The sequence below is a fragment of the Dicentrarchus labrax genome, unplaced genomic scaffold (genome assembly GCF_905237075.1).
Source record: "Dicentrarchus labrax unplaced genomic scaffold, dlabrax2021, whole genome shotgun sequence".
Classification (NCBI taxonomy): domain Eukaryota; kingdom Metazoa; phylum Chordata; class Actinopteri; family Moronidae; genus Dicentrarchus; species Dicentrarchus labrax.
In genome coordinates, this window is record NW_026136708.1 from 10,026,392 (window position 1) to 10,037,108 (window position 10,717).

The window sequence follows — 10,717 nt, forward strand, 5'->3', positions numbered from 1 at the left end:
TTGATGATCAAAGGTGAATTCATTTTAGAAAAACATACAGTGCACAAGTTTAGTAAACACATATTACATGTGTTTAATGCAGAACTAAAACTTAAAACCACAAGTTGAGACTTACCTAGGAATTGGGAAGCTAAAGTAAAAAACAGCCTATAACAATTCCAGGAATACATTAACTTGAAAAGTCAGAAGCTGAACTGAAACCATATCTGATCCGATAAAGTGCTGACAGAGTAAAAACACCGCACTCTCCAGCTGAAAGTGCAGTACGTTCATATGTTTGGGTGAAATGTATGAGCCTCAGCTGTCTCTAAGGAAGACTCAACGCAATGCTTCAGTGTTAATTAGGCTTAGGTTAGGGCCACTCCAGTAAAACATACATTTGTCCGTATTAGGAGTGCTAACACACGTAATCACTAATGGGAGACCTTCTTGCAAGAGTCCAGGAGCAGCACAGTGTTGTTATGTATACATTTATTTTAAAAAGCCTGAAGAACAAAAGTAAAATTTTTACTGTGATGAGGTCATTCTAGATCAAGATGGTCCTACATGATAAAATACAAACGTTTACCTGATTGAAAAGTGAAACTGAAATGTATTTCTGTAAAGACAAAAACACACAATTCACTGAATCACTTCTTATAAAAAAAAACCTTCATTTCCTAAACACACATTCATAACAATCATAATCTTTCTGATTCTCAGCTTTGGCGATCTCATCTGAGTTAATAAAATCCATCATCAGCTCTCATATGCTGTGAACACCAGGAACACGTGTCCGAAATCCTTGCATTTGTCACTATAATATAAAGTTTCTTCTGCTTTGAATTTCAATTGATCAATATTGATACTGCAGATTTCAGATTAGTGCCTGTCCCTGAGCTCACAGTGATTACATGACTGGGAATAGATAGTGCCGTGCTTTTAAGCTAAAACAATTTACACCTATTTATTGGCACTTCATGGTTAAAATCCTTTGAACACCTGATGACGTACAGGTGAGGTCTTGTTAAAGTTTATCAAGAGCCACTGACCCGAGGCAGAGATGATGTGATTATTAGATTATGAAATTCAATCAGTGACCCGTCAGAGGAAGACACGAGGAATGGTGTTTTCATCATTATCGTAGGCAGATCCCTGGAGTCTGCCACCATTGTAGAAGTGGCGGAGGTTCTGTTTGGCGGGCGCCGAGACATGCCACATGACCACACCTGTGGGGTTCACTGACACCACAAAGTCAGTGGAGTCTTTCAGTGTCATGGTCTTGTCAGTGAAGACATCAAAGATCTGAGGGAGAGTGAAAGAGAAAATGTGATTCTTTTGCCATATTCATCCATATTGGGTTGGCAAACTTCAAAATAATGGAGTGGATCAACACTATGCTGTAGGTGCAACAAAATACTTCAGTAATCTATTAATATATTTAATTAAACTTATTATTATATTGTGGATAACAGAAATAGTGCTCGTTGACTAGGACAGGACGGACGTTGAGAGAGTGGTGAAATGATCAACAAATGGACAACTTTTGAACCATTTGTGCAATTGGCCTACACGTCTGAATTTAATGTCTCTATATTGAGCAGATAGAAGTAGACTAGAGATGATATATCGCCTGCCTGAGTCTTAAAGACATACCCTGTAGCTGCCAGTTGTGTAGTTGAGTTTGCTGAGGGAAGTCTTGTAGCGGTAGGGCATGTCAGTACGACGACTGAAGAATACCAGCCCGCTGGCATTGTTTGACAGGGGACGGACGAACACTTGAATGCCACTCTTCTCCTGGAGGAAAGAAAAGAACGAGGAAATGAGAATGACTCAGAATGAGAAGACATGTATATTTGAACAGCAAAGAATAGAAAAAAAATTAAACACAAAAGTCAGAACTCTAACCACTTAAAGGACCGGTGTGTGGGATTTAGTGGCATCTAGCAGTGTAATTGCGGACTGCAACCAATTTGCCTCACCCTCCCATTCCAAGCATGTAGGAGAAATTATGGCAGCCACAAAACCCACAAAAAAAAACACAAAATGCCCCATCTCAAGCCAGTGTTTGGTTTGTCTGTTCTGGGCAAATGCAGAAAAATCACACTGTAGATAAAAATGGCTCATTATATTGCATTTCTGCCCATAAATCCTCCTAAATGATACACACTGGACCTTTCATTTCTGTTGTTTTTTTCTTTTTTGTGTCTTCAGCGCTTGCAAGAGGTGGTAAGATCCATGGAAAAGTGCATCACCTTCACAATGAGTCTTCCCTGGATGCCCATGGGGTCCTGGTTGATGCTGATGATCATTTTGTTCTGCAGGATGCTGCGGGCCCCGCTGCTGATGGTGCGTAAATCGTTGGACATGAAAAGAGGAGCGGCCATAATCGCCCACAAAGCCATCTGAGACCGGGACTGATCCATGCTGAGGCCAAAGTCTCCGATAACCAGCTGTGGAGGTCATAATCACACAATCAAGGAAGATTAAAGTGAGATTTCAAAGTCAAGAGGTAGAAAAAAGAAAGGGGAAAGAAAGGTCTGTAATTTCTTTATTTTGGCTTTCAGAATGGGTTCCAGTATTATTTGAGGGTCCTCACACGGGACAGTTGGTCTGTTTAGTCTCCGGTAAATGTCCAAATTATACTTTTATTCTTAAACTTCATCATTTTATAATTGATGTTGGTTTGCTTATCTGTCAGTAATGAGGTCCTAGGCCATGTGCTAAAGGCTTATGTGCTTAAAAATACTTCTAGTCAACACAATGAGTCCCTTTACTAAAGAATAAATAAGTAAAAGTAGCAAACAAATATAGTGTCAGTTATTATACTAGTTAAACTGACCATATCAGGGTCGTTCCACCTTCCAGGTCCGGCTGCAGGTATCAGGACATCCTGGTTCTCAAAGAACCAGTCAATAATGTTCAGGACACTGTCCCAAGAGTCCTGGATGTCGCCATAGTTACGCCACAGGTTGCATATCTCGCCCAGCTGAGTGTAGTTTACCTGAAAACATAAATCAGTTTCACATGGTTAAAGACTGTGGATTTACAGTATTAGAACATGATCCTAACAACAGAGTTCTTCCACTCTAGAATGTATATTTTCATTGATATGAGATATGTACAGCCATGACTGAAGTTTTAAAGTCTTGTGTGAATGATTATACCTTAGGTGGCAGGCCACCCTGGTAGGCAGGCCAGCTGCAGGAGTAGCCAATAGGACGGCCCGTAGCATTTAAAGCCTTTGACATGAGAGGGTAGCCTGTCCAAAAGAGGAATAAAAGTCAAGATCAAGTCAACAAGTTCACCAGTAACCACAACATTTGTCACTGGTTCTGTTCTTACCCTGCTCTTGCTCTGTGGCATTAGAATAACAGCCGTCAAATTTAAACATATCCACCTCCCAGTCGGCAAATGTCTGAGCGTCTATCTTGATCTTGTCCAGTGTGGTGCCGGGGTAGCCCCCACAAGTGTGTGTGCCCATGTCCCCGTAGATCCCCAGCTTAAGACCCCTGTCGTGCAGGTAGCGTGAAAGTTTATGGATGCCTCCTGGGAACCTGAGGAAGAGTGAGGAAAAAAATGCAGTTATGATTTTATACTAATTGTAGTGAATGGAGAATCAAACAATTCCCCAACAACTGTAAAGTGCAATGCAGTACGCAGCAAGGAAACTAATCTAAGCGGGTCCAGTGAAACGGCTGGGTTTTTGTTTCATTTGTCTCTTTAAAAGATTAACGTTATGAAAGACTGAAAAGATGTACAATGGGCATTTTTCACAGCAGACTTATTGAGTTGAAACAGAGTCAAGGTGCTGTATGTTGGCTCACTGGAAGGTCTCTGCTACACTAAATCTAAAACTAAACTAAACTATTCATTTACACCTTCCAGGGAGATCATACTTATGCTGATGGTGCACACAATACAGCATACACTGCACATTAGTGAAGTTACTGACTAATGTTTTTTGTCTGTCATATGACTGTCACATCGTTATCACCTTGTTTTATTGACTTAGAGTTATAGATTATTGTTTGCACCGAGGAGCAACGGCTCTGTGTGTGTGTGTGTGTGGGTGGGTGTGTCGGTCTGTGTGAGTAAGCAGTACACACGGGATCATTACCTTTTCGGGTCTGGCTGCAGCCGTCCCTCCTTGTCTCTCTCCATGGAGGACCAGCAGTCATCTATGTTCACATAGACGTATCCGAGTTCCCTCCAGCCGTCCTCTGAGAGTCTGTCTGCCATATCAATGAACAGATTCTCACTGGAAGACAGACAGAAATGTGTCATTAAAAGAGCAAACACATCTGATGCAAATATTTAAACCTGCAATAGATAGTTTTTTTTGGACAAACACTTGCTTATTTACGCATACAGCAGTTACGGAGCAACATTAGCATTCATTTGGAGTCATTTTTTGTCCACCTGATCAATGTTGAGTCAAATATTCACTCTCTTTTAGCTCAGTTTTATGTTTCTTCCACCTCCTGAGGGAAATATCTGTCTCTTTAGCTGCTAAGCACTCCACTAAGTTTACCAGCTAGTTGCTAACTGTGTTTGTCTGCTGTTTTGGGCCAAGCAAGTAGGTGTGCAGTGGGTTTTTAAAGCTTTGTGGAAAACAAAAAATGAACAAAAACAGTCAAGTTGTGGGTCCAGATAGCTAAACAATGACCTGATACTTGCTGTAAAACTCCATAAAGCCAAGGGAAGCAGCAGATTCAGGTAAAAATTCTCTGTTGGTTTATCACTACGAGCAAACCCCCTTTTTGAAAGTATTTGCTGCATGTAATAGCTAATAGCAAAGTCCACCCCAAATAACACCTGCCTTTAAAGAAGAAGCTTTAGTGAGATCACAGTGTGTAATATTCATTTTAATGGTGGCTTGCCTGATGCAGTTCTTGGGATCGTGTTCACAGTCAATGTCACAGCGGAATCTCTCCCATGCCAACCAGCCCATGGGAGGGGTCCTCATCACTCCATTGTCGAGGGCGAAGGTGGCCACAGAGAGGGCAGAGGCGAAGAGAAGCACCGCCGAATGCATTCCTGCAGAGGAAAAAACCCTAAAGCTGAATCAGAGGTCAGTGCTGTATGCTGACTGACGTTACGGGGAAGGTTTTCTGGGTGTGTACAAGGTTACAGCCACCGTGTTTATACTGGCATTGTCTATATTATGAGTGACAAGCATCATCCCTCACAAGCACACACAACCTGAGTCTCACCTGACTGGGTGTGATCAACAACCTGCCAGTTGACATGATTCTGTCTCATGTCACCTGACTAACCCTAACCCCAGTAGGCTACTTATTATAAAGGACACAAAGTTCTTACAACAAGGTATACAGTACAGGTGGAAATAAGCCATACCATAAAGCATAACATTTACTGTAAGAGTCCTGATTAAACCTGGCACTAAACTGAAGCTTTTCTATTATGAGCAAGCAGCATCCAATAACTGACAAACTAAACTAATTATATCCTAAAATAAAATGAAAATGGACTTTTAAAAAATCAATATTACACCTTGTTTCACAGCCAGTGTTTGCTGCCATGCATTCATAGACTTGAGATCGTGAAAACGTGAGCTCACTTACTTGAATTCTCAGTTATGGGACAGCAGACGAAAGAGGGTCGAGTCTCCTCCACTCTCTTATCCTCTGATCTCACTCACTCCGCGCCGATCTTTAAACAAATCCCGTAATAAACAGTCTCTGACAGACTTTAAAGACATAAACGGGGATTCTCCAATAGGAAATGAAACAAAGGGTCACATGACAAAGCAGTCAGCTGACTAGAGAGCCGGAAGGAAACAGGAGGGGAAGACCCGGGCCGCGTACCATTTTTTTCCCCCTCTCACCTCAGTTTATTTCCTTTCCGTTTGTCTTTGAAAATAACTTGTAACAACAACGAGTGCCAGAGAGCTGGCAGAAGCACTTGTTATGGTCTTAAAAAGCAACATCACTCTTTCACTGCTTGTCTTTTTTAGCAAGTGCCTCTGATACAATTCAAAGCATGGAGATCTTTGCATGATTGATCCATAAATGTTGTTTTATTTTTTAGTCTATTCAAGTAGGAGTGATGTTGAATAACAAACACATTGATATTCTTGTAAAACATCCCTGCGAGAAAACTGAATATGATAAGATTTCTCTTCCTTTACATTTTTTTTTTTAATTATGATTTTTGCTTTTTGTCTTTTCAACAATAATAGTTATATTTGTTATTCACATCAAAAACAGGTGACTTAATGTAACTTAAGTGTATGTGATGTACTCATAGTTGTGATCAATGTACTATGAATAAGGTTGGTGTTAAAGCATCAAAAGTTGTCAGTCACCTATAAAAGTTAAAAACCTGTTCATTCATAATAAGAATGACTGAAGAAATCTTGTATTAATTAATAAGTGCCCTTTACAGAACACACTACAAGTTGTAACTAAGTTAACAGCCTATTGCAATTTTAAAATTTAAATCCTGTTAAACAAGTAACAGTTTAATAAACTGACAGAATACAAAAAACAGCTGCTGAAAGTGCAGTACAGTCATATGTTTGTGACCTGTATGCACCTCAATAATATTATTAGGCCTTTGCCGGAACGTGGTTTTTGAGTTAAAGTCACTCCAGTAAACATGAATTTCTACATAACAGGAGTGCCAACGTAGCCTGAAGTGAGCCCCACCAAGTGCACCTTTAGTCTGATGAGGTAACTCGACATTGAGAAGGTCCATTGTCTAACGAGCACTGCTACACCTAAAAGATTTCAAACCTGATGAAACAAACCATTTCCCAGTTGAAAAGTGAAATTTATTTCAAGACAAGAATTCACAGAACAATAAACCCACTACACAATATTTTTTTAAAATTAGATTCACAAGCCATCCAGAACAGTGGAACAACATCTTGACAGACAGTAACTATTAAAATGTAAACAATCAGAAGACCTAGCCTGGCAGTGGCCCTTATCATTATTAATTGTGCTATTTTGGAACAGCTCATGTTTGGTTCCCCCCCTTCAGCTTTGGCAAGCAACTGAGACAATATCTGAGACTAGTCCTTTTGAGTACCTGATGATATACAGGTGAGGGCTCAGTAAAACAATGTTATCAAGAGCCACAGCACTGAGGCAGAAACTGATGCAAATATTACATGATTAAGGTCAGTGAGCAGTCAAGACATGAGGAATGGTGCCTTCGTCGGTAGAAGCCTGAAGTTTTCCACCTTTATAGAAGAGATAGACATTCAGTTTGGTGGGAACAAAATGGCGCCAGAACACTTCAATGCCACTCTTCTCCTGGAGGAAAGAAAAGGACGAGGAAGTGTGAATGACAGAATAAGAACAGAGGCCAGAAAAAAAATACTTTAATGAACTGAAGAGGGTTTTGGCTTTTTTATTAAGATCCATGAAAAAGTGCATTACTTTTACAATGCGTCTTCCCTGGATGCCCATGGGGTCCTGGTTGATGGTGATGACCATTTTGTTCTGCAGGATGCTGCGAGCCCTGCTGCTGATGGTGCGCAAGTCATTGGACATGAAAAGAGGAGCGGCCATAATCGCCCACAGAGCCATCTGAGACCGGGAGGCCGAAGTTTCCACTAACCAGCTGTGGCGGTCATAATCACACAAGATGACGTATTTTATACCTAAAACCTTTTTTAAGACTAGCCACTGTGTCCTAAATTCATACTAGATACTAATTCCTGACAGCAGGTACTACGTACTCTAGTGTAGCGTTTTAGCAGTTAGTACACAGATACACTACTAATGTCTGCAAGTTTGGAATGTCACTGCTGTGAGTAGTTTACCTGAAAAGAAATCAGTATCATATGGCAGAAGTAAGAGTCCATTTCCACTGGGAATAAAATGGACACAAATTACTTTTATCCAGAAACACCCAATGGTATACAAGTTTATGGATCTGTAACCAGTATCCAGATATATGTATATCAGATCATGTGAAAATAAAATCTGTAATCTTCTGCACAGTATCTGTCCGTATATATGCTTCAGGTCTCCACCATCAACCCTGTCCCCAAAAAACCAAAGACCACAGGACTGGCTTTTTAAGAGGCAGAAACCCTGCAAAGCAGCCGGACCAGACTCTGTCTCTCCATCCACCCTGAAGCACTGTGCTGACCAGCTATCTCCGGTGTTCACTGACATCTTCAACACCTCACTGGAGACATGTCATGTGCCAGCCTGCTTCAAAACATCTACTATCATCCCTGTCCCCAAAAAAGCAAGGACCACAGGACTCAATGACTACAGACCTGTTGCCCTCACCTCTGTGGTCATGAAGTCTTTTGAGCGCCTCGTGCTTTCCCACCTGAAAGCCATAACGGACCCACTCCTGGACCCCCTGCAGTTCGCCTACAGAGCCAACAGGTCTGTTGACGATGCAGTAAACATAGCCCTGCACTTCACCTTCCAGCATCTGGACTCCCTAGGAACCTATGCCAGGATCATGTTTGTGGACTTCAGCTCTGGTTTCAATACCATCATCCCAGCTCTGCTACAGGACGAGCTCTCCCAGCTCACTGTGCCTGACTCCACCTGCAGGTGGATCACAGACTTCTTGTCTGACAGGAAACAGCATGTGTTCCCTTTTCCCTTCAGGAAGAACCCAGCCCCATCTGCCCCCATCATCCTGTGTGACTCCCAAGTTGACTCTGGAGTCCTTCCGCTTCCTGGGTACCATCATTACCCAGGACCTCAAGTGGGAGCTGAACATCAGCAGCGGCCTTACTGGGACCCCGGTGAACTGAACCAGTATCCGCAAAAGATGAAAAAAACGTGGTCGGGTCTGTCAGATACCTCTCCTCTTTCTCTCCTCTTCCTTTAACAGGTAAGACCCGCCCATGTGACGCTTGGACGCCAATGATTGACAACAGATGGTGCTTCTCATTAGTTACTCCTCTTGTGTTTCTTCTTCTTTGCTGAAAGTGTTAGTGCAGGTAGGTTGCAAACTCCACCCACTGCCAATTCAAATCATTGTAGTCAGTCGGTGCATGGAAATTGGTAATTAGTTGATTAATGTGGGCGTGACTTATTACAACAAATCTAAATTTCAAGAAATTTCAAAAAAATAGAAGAATCAATCTCCCGTACGTCCTACAGAGCTAAATTGCTTTTAGCACATTCACTGAATTGTGACTAAAATTGACCTCACTGCAACCTATGGTCACTATTGCTCAAAATATGCTAAATCAATTAACATCTATGCCTACCTATCATTAGTACTGTATGCACAACAGTTTCTATTCCACCAAATGTTTGGTCAAGCAGCACAAAAATATCTGACAATACACCTGAAACCAGCAGGATGATGTTTTTTGGTTTGCTTTTTCAGGATTTTTTAAACAAACAGAATTATCCCTGTCTGTGACATCACTGTCTCACATTGGGAGAAGGTGTGCAGAAAGTCTTTTTCATCCAGTGAATAGTCCAGTGGTTAAAAGTCTCATCTGTGTGGTCCATCAGTTCCAGAGGTTGTGAGTTCATTCCCTACTGAGGGCAGCACTCAGTAGAGGTGAAAGTGGAATGAAGTTCTTCTGATAAGACTCTCTCTCACACTTCACAATGATTGTTCCTGTATGATTATATTGGACATTTTCTTCTTTTTAACTGTTAGTCACCCAAAATCCTCAGGTACTACTTTTACATCACAAACAAACAATACAAAAGCAAGGTGACACTGATACGAACAAACATTTTTCCCACACATGACGTCATTTCCTTCATTCGGAGAAGGTCTGTGGGAAACTGTCAGTGAGTATCTGCTGTGGGGGTTCAAATCCTCAGGTGAGGAAGGTGGTGATTCTGCATGTGTTTTCAAGTGCTTCTCGTCACAACCTGCTTGGACCCCATTCGTTGTCGCTTGCAGCCATATTTTTAATTGGGTCAAGCCCAATTACATCTGTGATTCTCTCTGTTCCCTGTTTTCTTTCGGTTCCAGTTAACTGTTCACAGCGAGGTTAAACAAAAATAAACACTATATTGATGCATCCCAAATGAGTCAAGTCTTGACTTTCAACTGGCCACATTTGGGGAAGGTGATTTTTCACCTTTATGGTCAGTTTAATCGCTGTATTAACATATTTTACAGAATATCATACACATTGATGTCTATATTGTTTCAGTTGCTCTCTGGGAAAGTGTGTGTGACCCAGAGTGTGTCTTTGCCATACACAGGGGCTCCAGGAGAGGTGTGAGAAATACTGTTCATTTACTTAACTAAAAGTACCAATACAACAATGTAAAGGTAACTTAAGTAACAGAACAGGAGTATTATCAGCAAAAAATATATTTAAATTACCAGAAGTATTTGTGACTGTTATTTTATATTGCATATTTCGACTGTTAATGCTGATACATCCATGTATGTGTTAGTAGCGTTTTACTCGTTGAAAGGGAGCTAGTTTTAACTAATTCACTACTACATATACATATTTTCACCTTAGTGTACCTCTAACTTTTCTCTTTGATCCAAAGGATGGCATTTATCTGTCTTTTTTGTGCGGCTATAAAATGACATGGTAATGTATGTTGTGGCATGAATCATGATTAACATACATTTAAACTGATCTTGAGTTAGCAAGGCTATATATAGTATATTTTTAAAATATGTTAAAGGTCTGAAAGGTTAAAAGCTGAAAAAAGGAACTTATGATCTGAGTTCTCCATGACACTTATTCTCCATTTGATCAGAGAGGAGCTCCTACACACAGCATCTAGCAAAATAGTCC

General features: G+C 40.9%; 1 protein-coding gene across 1 annotated transcript; it reads right to left on the minus strand.

Annotated features, from left to right (window-relative positions):
* Positions 1 to 454: 454 nt before the first annotated feature.
* Positions 455 to 5,736, minus strand: LOC127367896 (alpha-N-acetylgalactosaminidase). The gene is made up of 9 exons (XM_051408136.1): positions 5,568 to 5,736; positions 4,863 to 5,019; positions 4,100 to 4,240; positions 3,325 to 3,536; positions 3,147 to 3,241; positions 2,822 to 2,983; positions 2,235 to 2,432; positions 1,636 to 1,776; positions 455 to 1,284 (listed from the first exon to the last, which is right to left on the minus strand). The coding sequence occupies exons 2-9, from the start codon at positions 5,015 to 5,017 to the stop codon at positions 1,084 to 1,086; spliced, it is 1,305 nt and encodes a 434-aa protein (XP_051264096.1). The 5' UTR covers positions 5,018 to 5,019; positions 5,568 to 5,736; the 3' UTR covers positions 455 to 1,083.
* Between the last annotated feature and the right edge of the window lie 4,981 nt (positions 5,737 to 10,717).

Bases quoted from the DNA above. Each gene is read 5' to 3' on its own strand.
- LOC127367896 (XM_051408136.1), bottom strand. From the start codon at position 5,017: ATGCATTCGGCGGTGCTTCTCTTCGCCTCTGCCCTCTCTGTGGCCACC. The intron at 3,537-4,099 runs GTAATGATCCCG...ACTCTTCCTCAG, and splicing joins CTGCAGCCAGACCCGAAAAG to GTTCCCAGGAGGCATCCATA. The intron at 1,777-2,234 runs GTGATGCACTTT...TCTTTCCTCCAG, and splicing joins AGGGAAGACTCATTGTGAAG to GAGAAGAGTGGCATTCAAGT.